Source organism: Electrophorus electricus, chromosome 1 (assembly GCF_041902795.1).
Source record: "Electrophorus electricus isolate QZ-2024a chromosome 1, ASM4190279v1, whole genome shotgun sequence".
Classification (NCBI taxonomy): Eukaryota; Metazoa; Chordata; class Actinopteri; order Gymnotiformes; family Gymnotidae; genus Electrophorus; species Electrophorus electricus.
The window spans coordinates 45,097,006-45,124,505 of record NC_137497.1 but is presented as its reverse complement, the minus strand read 5'-3'; the positions used below and the strand labels follow the sequence as shown (position 1 = coordinate 45,124,505).

General features: G+C 49.1%; 1 protein-coding gene across 5 annotated transcripts in view; it reads right to left on the bottom strand.

The window, feature by feature from the left end:
* The window catches only part of prex2 (phosphatidylinositol-3,4,5-trisphosphate-dependent Rac exchange factor 2), a 103,108-nt gene that overhangs the window by 24,723 nt on the left and 50,885 nt on the right, over positions 1-27,500 (bottom strand). For 2 of the 5 annotated variants that reach the window (XR_004776018.2, XM_035526093.2), the window contains exons 23-35: positions 27,364-27,500; positions 23,947-24,169; positions 23,431-23,638; positions 18,526-18,705; positions 18,304-18,398; positions 17,743-17,825; positions 17,055-17,145; positions 16,612-16,740; positions 16,252-16,293; positions 15,454-15,659; positions 14,692-14,794; positions 13,924-14,067; positions 12,815-12,929 (exon numbers count right to left, since the gene is read on the bottom strand). The exon at positions 27,364-27,500 is cut by the window's right edge and continues 25 nt beyond it. Coding sequence is in view for 4 of the 5 variants with exons in the window: in XM_035526093.2 (XP_035381986.1) it covers positions 12,815-12,929; positions 13,924-14,067; positions 14,692-14,794; positions 15,454-15,659; positions 16,252-16,293; positions 16,612-16,740; positions 17,055-17,145; positions 17,743-17,825; positions 18,304-18,398; positions 18,526-18,705; positions 23,431-23,638; positions 23,947-24,169; positions 27,364-27,500 (1,756 nt within the window). In the remaining variant the exon portion in view is untranslated. Of the gene's footprint in view, positions 1-9,785; positions 11,330-12,814; positions 12,930-13,923; positions 14,068-14,691; positions 14,795-15,453; positions 15,660-16,251; positions 16,294-16,611; positions 16,741-17,054; positions 17,146-17,742; positions 17,826-18,303; positions 18,399-18,525; positions 18,706-23,430; positions 23,639-23,946; positions 24,170-27,363 lie in introns of those variants that run through there. The other 3 variants (XM_081721942.1, XM_081721944.1, XM_081721947.1) reach the window with 3 other exon arrangements.

Sequence of the window (27,500 nt, the reverse complement as noted above, 5' to 3'; positions counted from 1 at the left end):
GTACACAAACCAGCCACACTAGACCACGTACACAAACCAGCCACACTAGACCACGTACACAAACCAGCCACACTAGACCACGTACACAAACCAGCCACACTAGACCACGTACACAAACCAGCCACACTAGACCACGTACACAAACCAGCCACACTAGACCACGTACACAAACCAGCCACACTAGACCACGTACACAAACCAGCCACACTAGACCACGTACACAAACCAGCCACACTAGACCACGTACACAAACCAGCCACACTAGACCACGTACACAAACCAGCCACACTAAACCACGTACACAAACCAGCCACACTAGACCACGTACACAAACCAGCCACACTAGACTACGTACACAAACCAGCCACACTAGACCACGTACACAAACCAGCCACACTAGACCACGTACACAAACCAGCCACACTAGACCACGTACACAAACCAGCCACACTAGACCACGTACACAAACCAGCCACACTAGACCACGTACACAAACCAGCCACACTAGACCACGTACACAAACCAGCCACACTAGACCACGTACACAAACCAGCCACACTAGACCACGTACACAAACCAGCCACACTAGACCACGTACACAAACCAGCCACACTAGACACGTACACAAACCAGCCACACTAGACCACGTACACAAACCAGCCACACTAGACCACGTACACAAACCAGCCACACTAGACCACGTACACAAACCAGCCACACTAGACCACGTACACAAACCAGCCACACTAGACCACGTACACAAACCAGCCACACTAGACCACGTACACAAACCAGCCACACTAGACCACGTACACAAACCAGCCACACTAGACCACGTACACAAACCAGCCACACTAGACCACGTACACAAACCAGCCACACTAGACCACGTACACAAACCAGCCACACTAGACCACGTACACAAACCAGCCACACTAAACCACGTACACAAACCAGCCACACTAGACCACGTACACAAACCAGCCACACTAGACCACGTACACAAACCAGCCACACTAAACCACGTACACAAACCAGCCACACTAGACCACGTACACAAACCAGCCACACTAGACTACGTACACAAACCAGCCACACTAGACCACGTACACAAACCAGCCACACTAGACCACGTACACAAACCAGCCACACTAGACCACGTACACAAACCAGCCACACTAGACCACGTACACAAACCAGCCACACTAGACCACGTACACAAACCAGCCACACTAGACCACGTACACAAACCAGCCACACTAGACCACGTACACAAACCAGCCACACTAGACCACGTACACAAACCAGCCACACTAGACCACGTACACAAACCAGCCACACTAGACCACGTACACAAACCAGCCACACTAGACCACGTACACAAACCAGCCACACTAGACCACGTACACAAACCAGCCACACTAGACCACGTACACAAACCAGCCACACTAGACCACGTACACAAACCAGCCACACTAGACCACGTACACAAACCAGCCACACTAGACCACGTACACAAACCAGCCACACTAGACCACGTACACAAACCAGCCACACTAGACCACGTACACAAACCAGCCACACTAGACCACGTACACAAACCAGCCACACTAGACCACGTACACAAACCAGCCACACTAAACCACGTACACAAACCAGCCACACTAAACCACGTACACAAACCAGCCACACTAAACCACGTACACAAACCAGCCACACTAGACTACGTACACAAACCAGCCACACTAGACCACGTACACAAACCAGCCACACTAGACCACGTACACAAACCAGCCACACTAGACCACGTACACAAACCAGCCACACTAGACCACGTACACAAACCAGCCACACTAGACCACGTACACAAACCAGCCACACTAGACCACGTACACAAACCAGCCACACTAGACCACGTACACAAACCAGCCACACTAAACCACGTACACAAACCAGCCACACTAGACCACGTACACAAACCAGCCACACTAGACCACGTACACAAACCAGCCACACTAGACCACGTACACAAACCAGCCACACTAGACCACGTACACAAACCAGCCACACTAGACCACGTACACAAACCAGCCACACTAGACCACGTACACAAACCAGCCACACTAAACCACGTACACAAACCAGCCACACTAGACCACGTACACAAACCAGCCACACTAAACCACGTACACAAACCAGCCACACTAGACCACGTACACAAACCAGCCACACTAGACCACGTACACAAACCAGCCACACTAGACCACGTACACAAACCAGCCACACTAGACCACGTACACAAACCAGCCACACTAGACCACGTACACAAACCAGCCACACTAGACCACGTACACAAACCAGCCACACTAGACCACGTACACAAACCAGCCACACTAGACCACGTACACAAACCAGCCACACTAGACCACGTACACAAACCAGCCACACTAAACACGTACACAAACCAGCCACACTAGACCACGTACACAAACCAGCCACACTAAACCACGTACACAAACCAGCCACACTAGACCACGTACACAAACCAGCCACACTAGACCACGTACACAAACCAGCCACACTAGACCACGTACACAAACCAGCCACACTAGACCACGTACACAAACCAGCCACACTAGACCACGTACACAAACCAGCCACACTAGACCACGTACACAAACCAGCCACACTAGACCACGTACACAAACCAGCCACACTAGACCACGTACACAAACCAGCCACACTAAACCACGTACACAAACCAGCCACACTAGACCACGTACACAAACCAGCCACACTAGACCACGTACACAAACCAGCCACACTAGACTACGTACACAAACCAGCCACACTAGACCACGTACACAAACCAGCCACACTAGACCACGTACACAAACCAGCCACACTAGACCACGTACACAAACCAGCCACACTAGACCACGTACACAAACCAGCCACACTAGACCACGTACACAAACCAGCCACACTAAACCACGTACACAAACCAGCCACACTAGACCACGTACACAAACCAGCCACACTAGACCACGTACACAAACCAGCCACACTAGACCACGTACACAAACCAGCCACACTAGACTACGTACACAAACCAGCCACACTAGACCACGTACACAAACCAGCCACACTAGACCACGTACACAAACCAGCCACACTAGACCACGTACACAAACCAGCCACACTAGACCACGTACACAAACCAGCCACACTAAACCACGTACACAAACCAGCCACACTAGACCACGTACACAAACCAGCCACACTAGACCACGTACACAAACCAGCCACACTAGACCACGTACACAAACCAGCCACACTAGACCACGTACACAAACCAGCCACACTAGACCACGTACACAAACCAGCCACACTAGACCACGTACACAAACCAGCCACACTAGACCACGTACACAAACCAGCCACACTAGACCACGTACACAAACCAGCCACACTAGACCACGTACACAAACCAGCCACACTAGACCACGTACACAAACCAGCCACACTAGACCACGTACACAAAACCAGCCACACTAGACCACGTACACAAACCAGCCACACTAGACTACGTACACAAACCAGCCACACTAGACCACGTACACAAACCAGCCACACTAGACCACGTACACAAACCAGCCACACTAGACCACGTACACAAACCAGCCACACTAGACCACGTACACAAACCAGCCACACTAGACCACGTACACAAACCAGCCACAATAGACCACGTACACAAACCAGCCACACTAGACCACGTACACAAACCAGCCACACTAGACCACGTACACAAACCAGCCACACTAGACCACGTACACAAACCAGCCACACTAGACCACGTACACAAACCAGCCACACTAGACCACGTACACAAACCAGCCACACTAGACCACGTACACAAACCAGCCACACTAGACCACGTACACAAACCAGCCACACTAGACCACGTACACAAACCAGCCACACTAGACCACGTACACAAACCAGCCACACTAGACCACGTACACAAACCAGCCACACTAGACCACGTACACAAACCAGCCACACTAGACCACGTACACAAACCAGCCACACTAGACCACGTACACAAACCAGCCACACTAGACCACGTACACAAACCAGCCACACTAGACCACGTACACAAACCAGCCACACTAGACCACGTACACAAACCAGCCACACTAGACCACGTACACAAACCAGCCACACTAGACCACGTACACAAACCAGCCACACTAGACCACGTACACAAACCAGCCACACTAGACCACGTACACAAACCAGCCACACTAGACCACGTACACAAACCAGCCACACTAGACCACGTACACAAACCAGCCACACTAGACCACGTACACAAACCAGCCACACTAGACTACGTACACAAACCAGCCACACTAGACCACGTACACAAACCAGCCACACTAGACCACGTACACAAACCAGCCACACTAGACCACGTACACAAACCAGCCACACTAGACCACGTACACAAACCAGCCACACTAGACCACGTACACAAACCAGCCACACTAGACCACGTACACAAACCAGCCACACTAGACCACGTACACAAACCAGCCACACTAGACCACGTACACAAACCAGCCACACTAGACCACGTACACAAACCAGCCACACTAGACCACGTACACAAACCAGCCACACTAGACCACGTACACAAACCAGCCACACTAGACCACGTACACAAACCAGCCACACTAGACCACGTACACAAACCAGCCACACTAGACCACGTACACAAACCAGCCACACTAGACTACGTACACAAACCAGCCACACTAGACCACGTACACAAACCAGCCACACTAGACCACGTACACAAACCAGCCACACTAGACCACGTACACAAACCAGCCACACTAGACCACGTACACAAACCAGCCACACTAGACCACGTACACAAACCAGCCACACTAGACCACGTACACAAACCAGCCACACTAGACCACGTACACAAACCAGCCACACTAGACCACGTACACAAACCAGCCACACTAGACCACGTACACAAACCAGCCACACTAGACCACGTACACAAACCAGCCACACTAGACCACGTACACAAACCAGCCACAATAGACCACGTACACAAACCAGCCACACTAAACCACGTACACAAACCAGCCACACTAGACCACGTACACAAACCAGCCACACTAGACCACGTACACAAACCAGCCACACTAGACCACGTACACAAACCAGCCACACTAGACCACGTACACAAACCAGCCACACTAGACCACGTACACAAACCAGCCACACTAGACCACGTACACAAACCAGCCACACTAGACCACGTACACAAACCAGCCACACTAGACCACGTACACAAACCAGCCACACTAGACCACGTACACAAACCAGCCACACTAGACCACGTACACAAACCCAGCCACACTAGACCACGTACACAAACCAGCCACACTAGACCACGTACACAAACCAGCCACACTAGACCACGTACACAAACCAGCCACACTAAACCACGTACACAAACCAGCCACACTAGACCACGTACACAAACCAGCCACACTAGACCACGTACACAACCAGCCACACTAGACCACGTACACAAACCAGCCACACTAGACCACGTACACAAACCAGCCACACTAGACCACGTACACAAACCAGCCACACTAGACCACGTACACAAACCAGCCACACTAGACCACGTACACAAACCAGCCACACTAGACCACGTACACAAACCAGCCACACTAGACCACGTACACAAACCAGCCACACTAGACCACGTACACAAACCAGCCACACTAGACCACGTACACAAACCAGCCACACTAGACCACGTACACAAACCAGCCACACTAAACCACGTACACAAACCAGCCACACTAGACCACGTACACAAACCAGCCACACTAGACCACGTACACAAACCAGCCACACTAGACCACGTACACAAACCAGCCACACTAGACCACGTACACAAACCAGCCACACTAAACCACGTACACAAACCAGCCACACTAAACCACGTACACAAACCAGCCACACTAGACCACGTACACAAACCAGCCACACTAAACCACGTACACAAACCAGCCACACTAGACCACGTACACAAACCAGCCACACTAGACCACGTACACAAACCAGCCACACTAGACCACGTACACAAACCAGCCACACTAGACCACGTACACAAACCAGCCACACTAGACCACGTACACAAACCAGCCACACTAGACCACGTACACAAACCAGCCACACTAGACCACGTACACAAACCAGCCACACTAGACTACGTACACAAACCAGCCACACTAGACCACGTACACAAACCAGCCACACTAGACCACGTACACAAACCAGCCACACTAGACCACGTACACAAACCAGCCACACTAGACCACGTACACAAACCAGCCACACTAGACCACGTACACAAACCAGCCACACTAGACCACGTACACAAACCAGCCACACTAGACCACGTACACAAACCAGCCACACTAGACCACGTACACAAACCAGCCACACTAGACCACGTACACAAACCAGCCACACTAGACCACGTACACAAACCAGCCACACTAGACCACGTACACAAACCAGCCACACTAAACCACGTACACAAACCAGCCACACTAAACCACGTACACAAACCAGCCACACTAGACCACGTACACAAACCAGCCACACTAGACCACGTACACAAACCAGCCACACTAAACCACGTACACAAACCAGCCACACTAGACCACGTACACAAACCAGCCACACTAAACCACGTACACAAACCAGCCACACTAGACCACGTACACAAACCAGCCACACTAAACCACGTACACAAACCAGCCACACTAGACCACGTACACAAACCAGCCACACTAGACCACGTACACAAACCAGCCACACTAGACCACGTACACAAACCAGCCACACTAGACCACGTACACAAACCAGCCACACTAGACCACGTACACAAACCAGCCACACTAAACCACGTACACAAACCAGCCACACTAAACCACGTACACAAACCAGCCACACTAGACCACGTACACAAACCAGCCACACTAGACCACGTACACAAACCAGCCACACTAAACCACGTACACAAACCAGCCACACTAGACCACGTACACAAACCAGCCACACTAGACCACGTACACAAACCAGCCACACTAGACCACGTACACAAACCAGCCACACTAGACCACGTACACAAACCAGCCACACTAGACCACGTACACAAACCAGCCACACTAGACCACGTACACAAACCAGCCACACTAGACTACGTACACAAACCAGCCACACTAGACCACGTACACAAACCAGCCACACTAAACCACGTACACAAACCAGCCACACTAGACCACGTACACAAACCAGCCACACTAGACCACGTACACAAACCAGCCACACTAGACCACGTACACAAACCAGCCACACTAGACCACGTACACAAACCAGCCACACTAGACCACGTACACAAACCAGCCACACTAGACCACGTACACAAACCAGCCACACTAAACCACGTACACAAACCAGCCACACTAGACCACGTACACAAACCAGCCACACTAAACCACGTACACAAACCAGCCACACTAGACCACGTACACAAACCAGCCACACTAGACCACGTACACAAACCAGCCACACTAGACCACGTACACAAACCAGCCACACTAGACCACGTACACAAACCAGCCACACTAGACCACGTACACAAACCAGCCACACTAGACCACGTACACAAACCAGCCACACTAAACCACGTACACAAACCAGCCACACTAGACCACGTACACAAACCAGCCACACTAGACCACGTACACAAACCAGCCACACTAGACCACGTACACAAACCAGCCACACTAGACTACGTACACAAACCAGCCACACTAGACCACGTACACAAACCAGCCACACTAGACCACGTACACAAACCAGCCACACTAGACCACGTACACAAACCAGCCACAATAGACCACGTACACAAACCAGCCACACTAGACCACGTACACAAACCAGCCACACTAGACCACGTACACAAACCAGCCACACTAGACCACGTACACAAACCAGCCACACTAGACCACGTACACAAACCAGCCACACTAGACCACGTACACAAACCAGCCACACTAGACCACGTACACAAACCAGCCACACTAGACCACGTACACAAACCAGCCACACTAGACCACGTACACAAACCAGCCACACTAGACCACGTACACAAACCAGCCACACTAGACCACGTACACAAACCAGCCACACTAGACCACGTACACAAACCAGCCACACTAGACTACGTACACAAACCAGCCACACTAGACCACGTACACAAACCAGCCACACTAGACCACGTACACAAACCAGCCACACTAGACCACGTACACAAACCAGCCACACTAGACCACGTACACAAACCAGCCACACTAGACCACGTACACAAACCAGCCACACTAGACTACGTACACAAACCAGCCACACTAGACCACGTACACAAACCAGCCACACTAGACCACGTACACAAACCAGCCACACTAGACCACGTACACAAACCAGCCACACTAGACCACGTACACAAACCAGCCACACTAGACCACGTACACAAACCAGCCACACTAAACCACGTACACAAACCAGCCACACTAGACCACGTACACAAACCAGCCACACTAAACCACGTACACAAACCAGCCACACTAGACCACGTACACAAACCAGCCACACTAGACCACGTACACAAACCAGCCACACTAGACCACGTACACAAACCAGCCACACTAGACTACGTACACAAACCAGCCACACTAGACCACGTACACAAACCAGCCACACTAGACCACGTACACAAACCAGCCACACTAGACCACGTACACAAACCAGCCACACTAGACTACGTACACAAACCAGCCACACTAGACCACGTACACAAACCAGCCACAATAGACCACGTACACAAACCAGCCACACTAGACCACGTACACAAACCAGCCACACTAGACCACGTACACAAACCAGCCACACTAGACCACGTACACAAACCAGCCACACTAGACCACGTACACAAACCAGCCACACTAGACTACGTACACAAACCAGCCACACTAAACCACGTACACAAACCAGCCACACTAGACCACGTACACAAACCAGCCACACTAGACCACGTACACAAACCAGCCACACTAGACCACGTACACAAACCAGCCACACTAGACCACGTACACAAACCAGCCACACTAGACCACGTACACAAACCAGCCACACTAGACTACGTACACAAACCAGCCACACTAAACCACGTACACAAACCAGCCACACTAGACCACGTACACAAACCAGCCACACTAGACCACGTACACAAACCAGCCACAATAGACCACGTACACAAACCAGCCACACTAAACCACGTACACAAACCAGCCACACTAGACCACGTACACAAACCAGCCACACTAGACCACGTACACAAACCAGCCACACTAGACCACGTACACAAACCAGCTACACTAGACAACGTACACAAACCAGCCACACTAGACCACGTACACAAACCAGCCACATTAGACCACGTACACAAACCAGCCACACTAGACCACGTACACAAACCAGCCACACTAGACCACGTACACAAACCAGCCACACTAGACCACGTACACTTGATTATCTGTACAAACACATCCCCAACGCTCACAGGCATAAATATACCTAGGGTTTGGGAGAAGCAGTTTCATCAAAATACCGTCCCAACAGCAGTGCAGCTGCACTCCACACCTGCTAATGAGAGTGAGGAGGGGAATGTTGAGTACACAAACACACACACACACACACACACACACACACACACACTGTTTCCATAATCCCACAGACAGCACCACATCCTGTCATAATCCCACGCTGCCTTATTTATGTACATTACACTAAACTGCCAAACATGTATATAAGAACTATTTCACTGAAAAATGTGTGCTGTAGGTACACAGACTGCAGCAGACAGGAGTCACATTCACAAGGAACAGGACTGGCAGTGTGGTGATCTGGTTAAATGGTGATCTGGTGATCTTGTTAAATGGTGATCTGGTTAAATGATGATCTGGTTGGATGGTGATCTGGTTGGATGGTGTTCTGGTTAAATGATGATCTGGTTGGCTGGTGATCTGATTGGATGATGATCTGATGATCTGGTTGACTGGTGATCTGATTGGATGATGATCTGGTGATATGGTTGGCTGGTGATCTGATTGGATGGTAATCTGGTGATCTGGTTGGATGGTGATCTGATTAGATGGTAATCTGGTGATCTGGTTGCCTGGTGATCTGATTGGATGGTAATCTGGTGATCTGGTTGGATGGTGATCTGATTAGATGGTGATCTGGTTGACTGGTGATCTGATTGGATGGTAATCTGGTGATCTGGTTGTCTGTTGATCTGATTGGATGGTAATCTGGTGATCTGGTTGGATGGTGATCTGATTAGATGGTAATCTGGTGATCTGGTTGGCTGGTGATCTGATTGGATGGTAATCTGGTGATCTGGTTGGATGGTGATCTGATTAGATGGTGATCTGGTTGACTGGTGATCTGATTGGATGGTAATCTGGTGATCTGGTTGTCTGTTGATCTGATTGGATGGTAATCTGGTGATCTGGTTGGATGGTGATCTGATTAGATGGTAATCTGGTGATCTGGTTGGCTGGTGATCTGATTGGATGGTAATCTGGTGATCTGGTTGGATGGTGATCTGATTAGATGATGATCTGGTGATCTGGTTGACTGGTGATCTGATTGGATCCTAATCTGATGATCTGGTTGGCTGGTGATCTGATTAGATGGTGATCCGGTGATCTGGTTGGCTGGGCTCTCATTTCTTCTGTCTTCTTTCTCATTCCTGCTCATCCTTCTCTCTCTGTTCTGTCTCTCCCTCCACATTCTCACTCTGACTCATTTTCATTTAGGCTTTCATCTCTTCTCTTCCTCTTTCCCTTTTCCTTTCTCTCTCCCTCCATCTTTCTCTCTCTCACAAATACTCAATTTTACTTTCTTTTCTTGCATCCATTTTCAATCTCCAACTCTGTCTCTGTTTCTTTCTCCTCTCTCACGCCTTTTCGTCTGTCTCTGACAGAGCTGGCCAGAACTCTCCACACACATCTGCGTGTTGTACGCCCACCCCGTCGGTTCGGTGCGGACCACTCTGCACTGGTCGCTCTGCAGCTGTGAACCACGCACAAGACCGTCTGAGGATCAGGGCGTGTGTGACAGCCTCGGTTACACTCCAGCAGGTCCAACACTGCTGTCAAATACCAACCAAGAACAAAAACATACTGTGAGCAGAATCAAGTTGAGTTCTTCTGTTTGAGTTCTGTTTGAGTTCTGTTTGAGAGCTCCATGCTGTTTTTTTAAAGCTGAATGTCTTGCTTTGCCCTCCTCACCACTGTCATGGTCTCTTCTACACTTCCCACACAGTTAATAAACAAATCTGAGCCACAAATCTGAGGGTCATCACTCTGTGTGTGTTCCCTCTCTCTCTCTCTCTCTCTCTCTCTCTCTCTCTCTCTCTCTCTCTCTCTGTAGATTACAGGGTCTCTACAAGTACAAGTTATATTTCAGGGAACAATGTGACTTTTTGTTTTTTCCAAATGCCACAACAGCAGAAAATGAAAATGACTGATAGTCAGTATATTGTTTTAAACAGAAGAGTCAATATTGTCTCATTTCATCATATTGATTTGCAAGCACAGTTGTTTTCTGCCATTGTTTTCAAGGGCTAGAGAGTCTTCTGCAGGGTGTAATATGGGATGGCATGAATGGTGACAGCACATCTTAGCATTCTGCTAACATCTGTCATTTACATTTACGGCATTTAGCAGACACGCTTATCCAGAGTGACTTACAAAGTGCTTTGTCATTCCCTCATAGAATACATCCAGCACAGTACAGCAGGTTAGACTCCAACATACCAATAAACTAGAATTTCATTTCAGAGTGTCAAATATTTATTAGTAAGACTAATTTGCACTCGCTGGGAACTGAAGCCCTGAGCTTGTTGTTAGTAACACCAGGTGGTTCCTGCCATATCAGGTGAGCTACAGGATATCACCAGGCTGTCCTGTGTCTGTGGTTCCAGTCAAACAAAGCAAAACTCCTGCGTGACAGCTGTTAACATGAAAGTCTTAAAACCCTTTTGCAGGATCCCATTTCATAAACATCCATTTTATTAACCTCACCCTGTGTTTAAGACTTGGAGAAGCAGGGAATGCTCAGATGGGAGCCGTCAACTCAACACCAGCTAGAAGGTGAACTACAAACCTCCTGAGTTCCAAACCTCCTCCAAAGCTTCGGCTCTGTTACCGAAATATAATTTTCTGTTTATAATATAAACACCATTAATATTCAGATGGCACTTTGGGCCAGAAGACACGGGGCACGCTCCATCCCAGAGACGTGGGAGCGAGAGATTACATAATGAGAATTAACTTTCAGAACAAGCAGCTGTGTTGCACTACACCCTACACACTACATCCTACACCCTACAGCCTACATACTACACCCTACATCCTATACCCTACACACTACATAATACACCCTACACACTACAGCCTACACACTACATACTACACCCTACACACTACATACTACACCCTACACATTACAAAGCCATTCGTCTGCCACTGGCTCAATCAGAGCCAAAGGACCAATGTGAGACTTGTGTTGAGTGCATCAAAGCTACGAGGGCCAGCTGAGGGTGGGGGTGATTGACAGGTGGGGTTAGTCCTACCTGAGTCTCTTGTTGTACTGCTTGACCTTGTCCAGGGAGGTGGCATTGATGTGGGCTTGGTGCTCCTCCACAGAGATACTATCTCTGTAGTAATAGCCCTCCATTTCCTCCAGGGCTGTGGGGAACACAGGGTGTGTTTATAGCAGGGTCACTACAATATGTGTCATGAACAGGTTCCGTGAACAGGTGTTGTGTAAATCACGTGGGTTATAGGCACACGAACGCTTATGTCTCAGAGAGCCCTGCACAGAAAATACGTGTAGTCTATAGCTTTACTGAGTTAGGGTTAGGGTTAGGGTTTAGGGGTAGGGTTTACTGAGTTAGGTTTAGGGTTAGGGGTTAGGGTGTAGGGTTATGGTTGGGCTTTACTGAGTTAGGGTTAAGGTTAGGGTTTACAGAGTTATGGGTTAGGATTACAGTTTAGGTTTTAGGATTTAGTGTTAGGGTTAGGGTTTAGGGTTTGGGATTACTGAGTTAGGGTTAGAGGATTAGGGTTATGGTTAAGGTTTACTGAGTTAGGGTTAGTATTAGAGTTTAGGGTTAGGGTTTACTGAGTTAGGGTTTGTATTAGGGTTAGGGTTTAATGAGTTAGGGTTAGTATTAGGGTTAGGGTTTAATGAGTTAGGGTTAGTATTAGGGTTAGGGTTTAATGAGTTAGGGTTAGTATTAGGGTTAGGGTTTAATGAGTTAGGGTTAGTATTAGGGTTAGGGTTAGGGTTTAATGAGTTAGGGTTAGTTTTAGGGTTAGGGTTTACTCACGTACACACGTACACACGCGCGCGCACACACGTACGCACGCACGCACACACGTACGCATGCACACACGCACGCATGCACGCACACACACACGCACACACACATACGCACGCACACACACACACACACACACACACACACGCATGCATGCACGCATGCACACACACACACGCACACACACATACACACATACGCACGCACACACACACACATAAGCACGCACACATGCACGCACGCACACACACACACACACATATACGCATGCACACACACACACACACACACACGCACGCACACATACGCACGCACACAAACACACACGCACGCACGCACACACACACACACACACACACCTTGAGTGAAGAGGACAGGGTAGATCTTGAAGCCACTTCCATGTCTGAGTCTTTGGGGCAGCTGTTGGAAGTAGAATCCCTCCAGGTGGAAGCAAACCTTCAGAGCCTGTCTGGTTCCCTCCACCTGGTAGGTGATAGGCATGTCTGCACACACACACACACACACACACACACACACACACACACACACGCACACACGCACACACGCGCACACGCACACACATACACACACGCGCGCACAGACACACGCACACACACAAACTTTGCTTTTTTAGGTGGACAAAGCTTATTTACTGGTTAAAAAAAAGTTTTTTTCATCCTCGGCAGACATGGGGCAAATCCCATGCAGACATGGGGCAAATCCCACACAGACATGGGGCAAATCCCACACAGACATGGGGCAAATTCTCTGCAGAGAAGGGCAAATGAAAGAACACTCATTTCAGTAGACGTGTGTTCCTGAGTCGTGCGAGTCCTCCCTGCCCAGAGCACTGAGCTCAGTCTGCTAGAGCCCCATCCTCAACATCTCAGACCTTCTCTCTTTGATCTGAATGCGTGACGACCAAACAGAAGGAAACTAGAAAGACTGAGTGCAGCTGCTTGTCTCCACGGTGATGTGCCTTCCACCAATCACATCAAGAGCTTTTTCACAGGCAATTTTGGACATAAGTGGCTGGCAGAACCGGGTCAGTCAGAACCGGCCTGTGACGTTGGTGTAGAGAAGGGTGGCACTATCTGGTTGTGCAGACAGAATGTCCCAGTACTCACTGGCGACAAGAGGTTCCCCATGGCGCTCTCTGAAGTAGAAGGTCACCTTCTCCAGGTCCAGCAGAGCCACCTGGGTGTCTTCCAGCATGACCTGTTCATCCGTCTACAGGAAACAAGACAACAATATGCCACTGACAAAGCTCCAACACACTCCTCTGGTGTGTGTGTGTGTGTGTGTGTGTTTGCTCCTTTTGCATTCACCCACATCATCCTCACACAAACAACCACATCTGTTAGAACAACACACACACTCTCTCTCTCTCTCTCTCTCTCTCTCTCTCTGTCTCACTCTCTCTCCCTCTCTGTCTGTCTCCCTCTTTCCCTCTGTCTCTGTTTGTCTCTCTCTCTCTCTCTCTCCCTCTTTCTCTCTGTCTGTCTGTCTGTCTCTCTCTCTCTCTCCCTCTCTCTCTTTCTCTCTCCCTCTCTCTCTCTGACTGTCTGTCTCTCTCTCTCTCCTTCTCTCTCCCCTCCATGTCTTACCCCCCTCATGGCTCAGCATCACAGGTCAGCCAGGTCACATCCGTGGGATGTGGAATGTGGAATGTGGGAAGATTGCTTGCCTGCTCCACCCCTATCACATCAGTCTCATGATGAGGAGACTCCTGGGAGCACGTTTAGTTAGCCCCGCCCCACTGTTCCGCCCCATCCAACAGGGCTTTCATGTGGCAGCTCACGCTTCCCTCCTGGTCTCAGGTTTCTGATGGGAAACTTCCCATCAGAGACGGACAGAACGGGAATACTGCTGGGTTAGTCTGAACTTACCAGGTTAGGTGAGAGGAGAGACTGGAAGTGTAGCAGCAGTCCCGCGGCACAGATCTGCTCCAGCCAGCGTTGGCTCCTGTCCTGCACCTCGGCGTCCCCACTCTGAGTCTGGGTGAGTGCAGCCAGGAGCTGCTCAGAGAAACAGCTGACCACACCCACCAGGCTCTGACTGAACACCATATCCCTCCGCACCTGGACCTCCGAGTCTGGGAGGGAGACAATGAACAGAGGACAGAAGGAGAGATTGAGAATGAGATCATTCATGTTTAACTTGTAAATAAAAAAGGCAGTTAATGACCCTCTCACTCATCTTGAAAAAACAATGAGTCTGTCTCTGGTCTCTCAGAGACCTGCACTGATCCAGAATAAACACCTGATCCAGAGTAACACCTGATCCAGAATAAACATCTGATCCAGACTAACACCTGATCCAGAGTAAACACCCGCTCCTGAATAACACCTGATCCAGAATAAACACCCAATCCAGAATAACACCTGATCCAGAATAAACACCCGATCCAGAATAACACCTGATCCAGAATAAACACCTGATCCAGAATAAACACCCGATCCAGAATAACACCTGATCCAGATCTAGTTGTGGGTAATTCCAGAGATGCTACAGTGATTTCTGAGGAAATGCTGTGTAGAAATAATATCATAATATCATAAAATCATAAAGGCTGAATGATGGAGTTCCTCTGTAGACTATGAGCTGCTCATTTCTCTCAAGGTCATCCAATTTTGAGTGTTGCATTTAACAGTGAGTCAATGGCACAAACTCTAATAAACACCCACCTGTGTACTGGAGTAAGACCAACAGTAGCCTTGTTTTCAACTCTGGAAAACACACACACACACACACACGAACTTTCAGAAGACTTAGTTATAATGCACTCCTTTATAAAGCACAAAACAAATCAAGAAGTCTAATGTAGTCTATTGTATTTACGTACTGTTTATTCTCATGTATTCATTAGTTTCATGTATTAATGTATTAATGTATTCTTTATTCTCATGTATGAACACATTAGGACAAATTACTGAACACACTATCACACCCTGTGCAACATCTGGTTACAATGTGGAGGTTGCTTTTGTCCATGAGTGTCTCTGTGTGTGTGTGTGTGTGTGTGTTTGTATAAACAGGGGTTTAACCTTCCATGATCTTGGTGACGCTGTGTGTGAGTGTCTCTACACTGCTGGGTAGGTTCCATGGGTCCTGCTTGACATGAAGACGGAGGTTCTTGGTACAATTCAGTCTGAGCTCCAGGTCCTGGAGAAACCCTGTCCAAAAACAACACCAAACCATCAGAGCCATGAGCACATACTTACACACACAAACACGTACACACACACTCACACACACTCACACACACACACACACACTCACACTTACTCACACTCACACACACACACTTACACACACACACACACACACACTTACACACACACACTCACACACACACACTCACACACAGACGTTATCAGACTTTAACAGGTCTATTATCTCTGCCAACACCCACATTTCATTAATCAGAATAATTATTACTATACATTTTTTCTTTGATTTTAAAAGAACAAAAGCACGTGTTCTTTACCTTGTAGGTTGCGTCCTGGACTGAAGCACTGTGTCTGCTCAAAGGCGTGAGAGAGTGGAGCCTCCTTCAGGAGGCTTGTGAGGGACTCCGCCTGCAAAACAGGCCACACTTACAAACTGTGGGTGAATCTCACTCGCCTCCCTACACCCTATGCACTACACCCTATACCCTAAACACTACACCCTATACCCTACACCCTGCACACTACACCCTATACCCTACACCCTGCACACTACACCCTGCACACTACACCCTGCACCCTACACCCTGCACACTACACCCTATACCCTACACACTACATCCTAAACCCTACACCTTATAGCCTGCACACTATACCTTACACACTACACCCTACACCCTCTACAAAACTAAGGTGTTCACTACACGTACACACTATGAGTATCATGTACAAGTCATTATTCATAGTGCAGGCATAGCAACATGAACATCATTAATTTGCATATCATTAACAATTTGAACCAATCACATGTGCCCTTATACCACTATTACACATCACACTACTGTAACTGTCCCCAATACAAAATCAATACACATCGGACTACAGCCACACACTGTCAATACACCATTTAACACATGAAGGTCTAAGTAAGGCCTCTGTGTGTGTGTGCGTGTGTGTGTGTGTGTGTGTGTGTGCGGGCGCGCGCGCGTGTGTGTGTGTTATACACACCTGGCTGAACAGATGCTCCAGAAAGCCATGAAGCTTTTTTTGCTTGTCATGTGATATCCACACGCTGGCAGGCATCTCATCTCCTGGGAGAGAGAGAGAGAGAGAGAGAGGGACAGAGAGGGGGGAGAGAGAGAGAGAGAGAGAGAGAGAGAGAGAGAGAGAGAGAGAGTCAGTAGGACAGAGACAGACAGAAACACAAAGCATGATAAAGTTTGAGAACATCAGAGTCATTAGGACAGAGACAGAGGCTCAGTTATTAGTCATGTGTGTGTGTGTGTGTGTGTGTGTGTGTGTGTACGTGTGTGTGTGTGTGTGTGTACGTGTGTGTGTACATGTGTGTGTGTGTGTGTACGTGTGTGTGTACGTGTGTGTGTGTGTGTGTGTGTGTACGTGTGTGTGTACGTGTGTGTGTGTGTGTGTACGTGTGTGTGTACGTGTGTGTGTGTGTGTGTGTGTGTGTACGTGTGTGTGTACGTGTGTGTGTGTGTGTGTGTGTGTGTGTGTGTGTGTGTGTGTGAGTGTGTGTGTGTGAGTGTGTGTGTGTGTGAGTGTGTGTGTTACCTGAGTCCATCTCATCACTGTGGACGTAGGAGCTACAGTGGCTGCTGCAGACGCTGGTGGAGGACGTGATGGAGTTCCGGTTGCTGTTACAGTCACTACAACCACAAGAGCACCAGAGTTACAGCAGTGTTCCCCTCCTCTAGCAACAGCACACAGTGCAGGGCGCGGGGTTGGGGGCGGGGTTAGGGGCGGGGTTAGGGGCGGAGATAGGGCACCGCCCACCTGTAGGAGTCTCGGTTACTGATGGTGTCGTGTCCAGAGTCCTCCTGCTCGTCTCTGGTCACGTGGAAGCACACCCTCCTACCCGTGCGCTCAGTCTTCTCACCCTCGCTGTCCGCGGAGAAGAGGTCCTCCACCACTCTGCTGTCCGCGCTGCTGGGGTGAGTGACAGACGACAGCAAGCTGACGGAAAGAAAGAAAAAGAGAGAAAGAAAGACAGGGATGAAAGGAGAGAGAAAAAGGAGGGACAGTGAAGAAAGAGTGAAAACAACAGTGAGAGAGATATGACGGCTATGTAAATATGCTCACACTTTAGACACGTCAGAGACACGTCAGAGATCTGTTTTTATTATTATTATAAAGACATCCAGCATGCGATATCCTGCATGCCTGCCGCCAACACCTCCAGCCCCATAACATTTGTGCTCCAGAAAAGCCATTTTTCTGGAACGCCGGCCAGTGCAGTAAGGTGGGTCAGACGGAGCAGAGCTGTGGAGGAGGACCATAGCCAAACAGAATGACAGATCCATTTGTGCTTCTGGACCACAGCTTTACAAAGCTGGTGGTCCTCAAATGATTAATAACTTCAAACTGGCACAGACATCTGTGTCACCAGTCACCAGTCTCAACGTGGATGCGCAGCCTGGCCTAGACTGGGGCGACTGGGTTGACTGGGGCCCAGCATCACTGCACAGCTGCTGGGACATAGGTCCATGAGTCATGTGACTTATTTGAACCATCAGCGTTTGATCCACACAAGGGCTTCACTATTTATTCTTCTCTCCCGCTCCTTCCTCATCTCTTACTGCTGACCATTTCCTCACCTTCTCTTCTGTTCCCACTCTTCCCTCCAGTTTCTCCTCTGTTCCCACTCTTCCCTCCAGTTCTTCTCCTGTTCCCACTCTTCCCTGCAGTTCTTCTCCTCTGTTCCCACTCTTCCCTGCAGTTCTTCCCCTCTGTTCCCACTCTTCCCTCCAGTCCTTCCCCTCTGTTCCCACTCTTCCCTGCAGTTCTTCTCCTGTTCCCACTCTTCCCTCCAGTCCTTCCCCTCTGTTCCCACTCTTCCCTGCAGTTCTTCTCCTGTTCCCACTCTTCCCTGCAGTTCTTCCCCTCTGTTCCCACTCTTCCCTCCAGTCCTTCCCCTCTGTTCCCACTCTTCCCATCAGTCCTTCTCCTCTGTTCCCACTCTTCCCATCAGTCCTTCTCCTCTGTTCCCACTCTTCCCATCAGTCCTTCTCCTCTGTTCCCACTCTTCCCACTTGACAGCTCCAACGTTACCAACTAAAGACCAGTATCACTTCTCTCTTTCCTCTCAAAAGCCCTTGAATGAGCAGTTTGACACAGTGAACCACAACATTCTTCTCTCTGTTCTCTCCAGGCTTTTCTCCTACCACTGCTATGCTGATGACACTCTATTTCTTTCTTTTCCACCCTCTGAGACGCAGGTCTCCAGACGTATCTTGGCATGATTGACTGACATTGTATCATGGATGACAGCCCACCACTTGAATCTTAACCCCAGTAAAACCGAGCTTCTGTACATCCCAGGTACTCCCAACCCTTACCATGACCTCAAAGTTTCCTTCGAGAACTCCCTGGTATCACCATCCGAAGCTGCCCGTAGCCTGGGTGTAACTTTAGACAACCAGTTGTCATTCTCAACTCATGTTTCTAATATAACCTGGTCTTGCAGATTCCTCCTTTGTAACATATGAAGGATTCGGCCCTTTCTCTCACAGGAAGCTACCCAGGTGCTTGTGCAGTCTCTTGTGATCTCAAAGCTAGACTACTGCAACTCGCTACTTGCTTGTCTTCCTCTAAGAGCCCTCAAAACTCTACAACTTGCCCAGAATGCAGCAGCACGACTGATCTTCAAACTTCTGACGTTTACACGTCACCACTGCTGCGCTTCCTTCATTGGCTTCCAGTAGCTGCACACATCAGATTTCAAACCTTGATGCTCGCCTACAAAGCCAAAAATGGACCAGCCCCTTCATACATGAGGTCAATTTTACATTTAGCTGACACTTTTATCCAAAGTGACTTACAATTATGACTGAGTACAACTTGAGCAATTGAGGGTTAAGGACCAGGGACGCAGCCATGGCAACGGTGGGGCTTAAACCAGCAACATTCTGATGACTAGTCAAGCACCTTCACCACTGAGCCTCCACTGCGCTGTCTGAGCTATCATCAAGCTGTGCTACGAGTACTTCGAACCTCAAGTACGGCTCGGCTTGAAACACCTTGCTTCAGGTCTCATGGGAGACAAGCATGGAGACTATTTTCTGTCCTGCTCCAAGATGGTGGAATGAACTTCCACTTGCTATCCAGACAGCAGAGTCCCTTACAGTCTTAAACACAGACTGGAGACCCGTCTATTTGTGAAATATTAAATGACCACTGACCCTGCTCCTATGTTGACTAACTAAACTAGTATTTATTGTAGGGTATTGTTTATTACACTGATTATTGTCTGTTATAGAGTTTATATGTATTGTGTACTTGTATCCATCAGCAGTGATCCCTGTATTCTACAGTATTCTAGATCATTGGTATCTTGGACTCTGACCTACTGTACTGTACTAGGATGTATTCTATGAGGAAATGACAAAGCACTTTTGTAAGTCTCTCTGGATAAGAGCATCTGCTAAATGCTGTAAAAGTAAATGTAAATATGTAAATGACTCCAGACTGTGACCTTCCAATCATGAACACTCTTGACACTCCAGACACTCCTGACACACACCACATGGCTCAGTTCGTGTGACTTTCCGCTTCCCACTGGTCTCGGGTTCATGGCTTTTTCCACTGTGTAAGGCACGGAAGAGTGAAACAGTCCACAGAGAATAACCCCATGGCAAAGTCCACGCTGCTCTGTCATTGGCCAGGGCCTTAATAAGTGTACAGCTAAAGTCTGGGTGACATCAAAGCCAGGAAGCAGAGACCAGGACTGAAGTGGTGCTCTGCCAGGACTCTGACCAGATGAGCTCAGCCATCTGCACGTGCTCCCAAACTCACACTCCCAGAAACTTCAACTGAGACTTATACCAAATAGCCATCTCCTACTGCTGACTCAGCACTTTCTGCGATGGCTGTACAAACACTGGCACGCCGGCCAACCAGGGACACCTCACTGGCACGAGAGCCAACCAGGGACACCTCACTGGCACTCCGGCCAACCAGGGACACCTCACTGGCACGAGAGCCAACCAGGGACACCTCACTGGCACTCCGGCCAACCAGGGACACCTCACTGGCACGAGAGCCAACCAGGGACACCTCACTGGCACGCCGGCCAAACAGGGACACCTCACTGGCACGAGAGCCAACCAGAGACACCTCACTGGCACTCCGGCCAACCAGGCACACCTCACTGGCACGCCGGCCAATCAGTGATGGCACTTAAAACGCTGGCACTGACAAGCAACTTTCACATCACCAAAACCAAATATCACAGAATATCCAGACCAACTTTCCTCGCAGAACAGTAGATATGAAGCAGGGAGGGAGGGCTGAGGTCAGAGTGAAGGAGACAGAGAGGGAGAGAGAGAGAGAGAGAGAGGGAGAGAGAGGGAGAGAGAGAGAGAGAGAGAGAGGGAGAGAGAGGGAGAGAGAGAGAGAGAGAGAGAGAGAGAGAGAGATTTCTTCTATGCCTCAGGGAGTGGTCAGTAGCCCTGTGGATTGTAAGTTGGTTTGGGCTGCGTGACATACAGTTGAATTCTATTCTTCTCTGCCTTTCCGCGTGGAAACACATGGGCCCACATTAGTGTCCCATTTCCTGATGAGCATTAATACACTTCAAACAATGAAGCCATCAGCAGCCTGGGAGTCTCCTCTCTCTCTCTCTCTCTCTCCCTCTCTCCCTCCCTCCCTCTCTCCCTCCCTCCCTCCCTCCCTCCCTCTCCCTCTCTCTCTCTCTCCCGCTCTCTTTCCCTCCCTCCCTCCCTCTCTCTCCCCCCCCTCTCTCTCTCCTTCTCACTCCCTTTCTCTCTCCCTCTCTCAGACACACACACACATTCACACTGCTAATGCAATCACATTGTTTGGGCTGCTAACACACACACTGATGCACACACACTATCACATGCTAATGTAGTCTCAACAGAGATGGCTATCTTACACACACACACACACACACACACGTTACACTGACAGCCACAAATGCATTTCTAACAAAAACCTCTGACACACACAACCAACATGTATAATTAAAAAGAGCCTCTGATGTGAAACTGTTACATATCTGTCATGATTTTTACATCTGAAAACAATCGTATCAGTCTGGAGTCCTTCAGCACGCTTTATAATGAAGCACAGGACATGTGTTCAGAACAAAAGCTCCACGCCTCTGCCGGAAATCTCTTATCTGTCAGGAAAACTAAAAATACTGCAAGTTACTGAACTTGTGCAACGGACAGTTTAATGAAAACGTTGTTTTTTGTATTTTCTGATTCCACTCTACTGCACCACTGAGAGCAGAGCGTTCCTGGCTTTAGAGGTGCAGACCACCTGACTGCTCCAGTTTGGTCAGTAGGTGTCACTTAGCACCTCAGATGTAAACATGCAACTTGAGAACAAAATAGAGTATAAGATTCACTGCTTCATAAACGTAAAACTTTAAAATAAATACTCTGTTTCTCCTAAAATATGCAACAAAAAAAGCAAAATCTTTAACAAAAATCATTTATTCAGGACACAGTGTCTGTAGAAAGAGTGTGTGTGTGTGTGTGTGTGTGTGTGTGTGTGTGTGTGTATGTGTGTCTGTGTATGTAGTCCTCACTAAGAGTGTGTGTGTGTGTGTGTGTGTGTGTGTGTGTGTGTGTGTAGTCCTCACTAAGAGTGTGTAGGTGTGTGTATGTGTGTGTAGTGCTCACTAAGAGTGTGTGTGTTTAGTGACGAACTCACTCATGAATCTGTCCGGAGAAACACTCCATCTCTGTGACTAGGTGGTTGAGTTTGGGGAGGAGCTTGTGGTAGGTCTCCACAGTAACAATGTCTTCCTCTCGCAGCAGGAGGTATAGACCGTGACCCTCCGTGTGGCTGAGACTGTGTCCCGACGGGGCAGCCATGCTCGCAATGCAGTGCTGGACACACACCATGGGGGCCAGCTGGCCTGGGTCATCATACACACACACACACACACACACATGCATGCACACATAGTAGCCCTTAGAAACAGAAGAGAGTTTTAGAAACAATTTCCTAGTTTGTTCAGCAAAACTTTTATATCATCCACTTTTCCAAACACGTAGTTTCCCTTACAGCAGGTCTCCTAAGAAACAAATCTAGTAATTATAATGTCTCACCAAAACAGGACAAGTCACCATAAATAAGCATTGTGTCAGAATCTAAGACCCAAACCATGAGTCTGTACACAGACGTGCCCAGAGTCCTCACACCTCACCGCGTATCCCATCTCACCTTGCTCCACGCTCCAACTTCCTTTCTCCAGGGTTGAGCACTTCCTGTGGTCCAGCTGCACCCCGAAGACGCTGCCCAGAGACGTAGTGGTCTTGGGGTAGGACACCTCCATCACACTGATGTGGCAGTTGGTGGGGCAGAAGTCACTGCTGTGAAGGGGTGACACCTTGCCCTTGGCCTGCTTGAAGGTGGGCCACGCCCTGTTCTTCAGGACCCGCGAGAACTAAGGGCAGAACGTTAGAGGTACATCACATACCTGACACAGCAGTTACCGCCCACCTGTGGCACTTCAGTTAGTGTTCAAAACACCCAAACACCTGAGCGAAGAATACTGGGAGGTGGTGGTGTGTTTGGTATTAGAATGGGTGTCCTACAGAGTGTGAGATCAGACTGAGGGTGATGATGAGAGTGACAGTGAGAGTGAGAGTGAAAGAGTGACAAAGTGACAAACCACACAGCCCATCCAAAATAGTAAAATCACTGCACTGTAGCTCACTCCACAACCCCACCCCCAGGCAGCGTAACTCCGCCCCCAGCTCCTCAACCCCACCCCAGGCAGCGTAACTCCGCCCCCAGCTCCTCAACCCCACCCCAGGCAGCGTAACTCCGCCCCCAGCTCCTCAACCCCACCCCCAGGTAGTGTAACTCTGCCCCCAGCTCCTCAACCCCACCCCCAGGTAGCGTAACTCTGCCCCCAGCTCCTCAACCCCACCCCAGGCAGGGTAACTCCGCCCCCAGCTCCTCAACCCCAGCCCAGGCAGCGTAACTCCGCCGCCAGCTCCTCAACCCCACCCCCAGGTAGCGTAACTCCGCCCCCAGCTCCTCAACCCCACCCCCAGGTAGCGTAACTCTGCCCCCAGCTCCTCAACCCCACCCCAGGCAGCGTAACTCCGCCCCCAGCTCCTCAACCCCAGCCCAGGCAGCATAACTCCGCCCCCAGCTCCTCAACCCCACCCCCAGGTAGCGTAACTCCGCCCCCAGCTCCTCAACCCCACCCCCAGGTAGCGTAACTCTGCCCCCAGCTCCTCAACCCCACCCCAGGCAGCGTAACTCCGCCCCCAGGTCCTCAACCCCACCCCCAGGTAGCGTAACTCTGCCCCCAGGTCCTCAACCCCACCCCCAGGTAGCGTAACTCTGCCCCCAGGTCCTCAACCCCACCCCCAAGCAGCGTAACTCTGCCCCCAGGTCCTCAACCCCACCCCCAGGCAGCGTAACTCCGCCCCCAGGTCCTCAACCCCACCCCCAGGTAGCGTAACTCTGCCCCCAGGTCCTCAACCCCACCCCCAGGCAGCGTAACTCCGCCCCCAGCTCCACATATGGCTACAAATTCCAAATCCACTCAGCTGTGTAACTGCTTCACTGAGCAGCCCAGTGCAGCTGTGGGGAACTGGTGCCAAACACACACACCACACACTACACAGTAAACACACTACACACTAAAAACACTACACACACTACACACTAAACACACTCCACAGTAAACACACTACACACTACACAGTAAACACACTACACACACTACACAGTAAACACACTACACACTAAAAACACTACACACACTACACACTAAACACACTCCACAGTAAACACACTACACACTACACAGTAAACACACTACACACACTACACAGTAAACACACTACACACTAAAAACACTACACACACTACACACTAAACACACTCCACAGTAAACACACTACACACTACACACACTACATAGTAAACACACTACACAGTAAACACACTCCACACACTCCACAGTAAACACACTACATACTACACACACTACACAGTAAACACATTACACACTACACAGTAAACACACTACACACACTACACACTACACAGTAAACACACTACACACACTACACACTCCACATACTACACAGTAAACACACTACACACACTACACACACTCCACACTACACACACTCCACACACTACACACTAAACACACTCCACAGTAAACACACTACACACTACACAGTAAAAACACTACACACACTCCACACTAAACACACTCCACACATTCCACACTACACACACTCCACACTAAACACACTACACACACTCCACAGTAAACACGCTACACACACTACACACTAAACACACTCCACAGTAAACACACTACACACTACACAGTAAAAACACTACACACACTCCACACTAAACACACTCCACACATTCCACACTACACACACTCCACACTAAACACACTACACACACTCCACAGTAAACACGCTACACACACTACACACTAAACACACTACACAGTAAACACACTACACACATTACACACTAAACACAATAAACACACTCCACACACTCCACTCTACACACACTCCACACTAAACACACTACACTACATAGTAAACACACTCCACACACTCCACACTACACACACTACACACTAAACACACTATACACACTCCACAGTAAACACAATACACACTACACTGTAAACACACTACACACACTACATACTCTACACAATAAACACACTACACACTCCACACTCTACACAGTAAACACACTCCACACACTACACAGTAAACACACTGCACACACTACACAGTAAACACACTTCACATTCTACACAGTAAACACACTACACACACTACACACTAAACACACTAAACACACTACACACACTCCACACTAAACACACTACACACTACATAGTAAACACACTCCACACACTACACACTAAACACACTACACACACTCCACACTAAACACACTACACACTACATAGTAAACACACTCCACACACTACACACTAAACACACTACACACACTCCACAGTAAACACACTTCACACTACACTGTAAACACACTGCACACACTACATACTCTACACAGTAAACACACTACACAGTAAACACACTACACACTCCACACTCTACACAGTAAGCACACTACACACACTCCACACTAAACACACTCCACACTACACACACTCCACACACTACACACACACTACACACACCCAGTCCCCACACACCTGGAAGACACATAGGACAGTGTGTCTACACGGGACAGGTCTGTGTCAGCCCCGACCATGTCAGGCCCAGCAGGAGGTCTAGGGAAGTCCAGACAGACCAGTGAAGACAGACCAGTTCCAATAGACCAGCAGGCCAGTCACTCACAGATGAACGTGTCTGAGGTGAACGTGTCTGATGTTAACGTGTCTCAGGTGAACGTGTGTGATGTTAACGGGTCTGATGTAACATGTCTAATGTTAACGTGTCTGAGGTGAATGTGTCTGTGGTTAACGTGTCTGATGTTAACGTGTCTGCGGTGAACGTGTCTGATGTTAACGTGTCTGAGGTGAACGTGTCTGATGTTAACGTGTCGAGGTGAATGTGTCTGAGGTGAACGTGTCTGATGTTAACGTGTCGAGGTGAACGTGCACACCTTCCTGTAGTTGGTGACCCGGCGGTTGATATGTTCCAGTCTCTCCTCGCACACTGCGCTGAAGTTGACCTTCAGATCATCAGGAACAAGCTCCATGCCGGAGGTCATATGAGCACACGCCTGCACCAGCTGGTCAT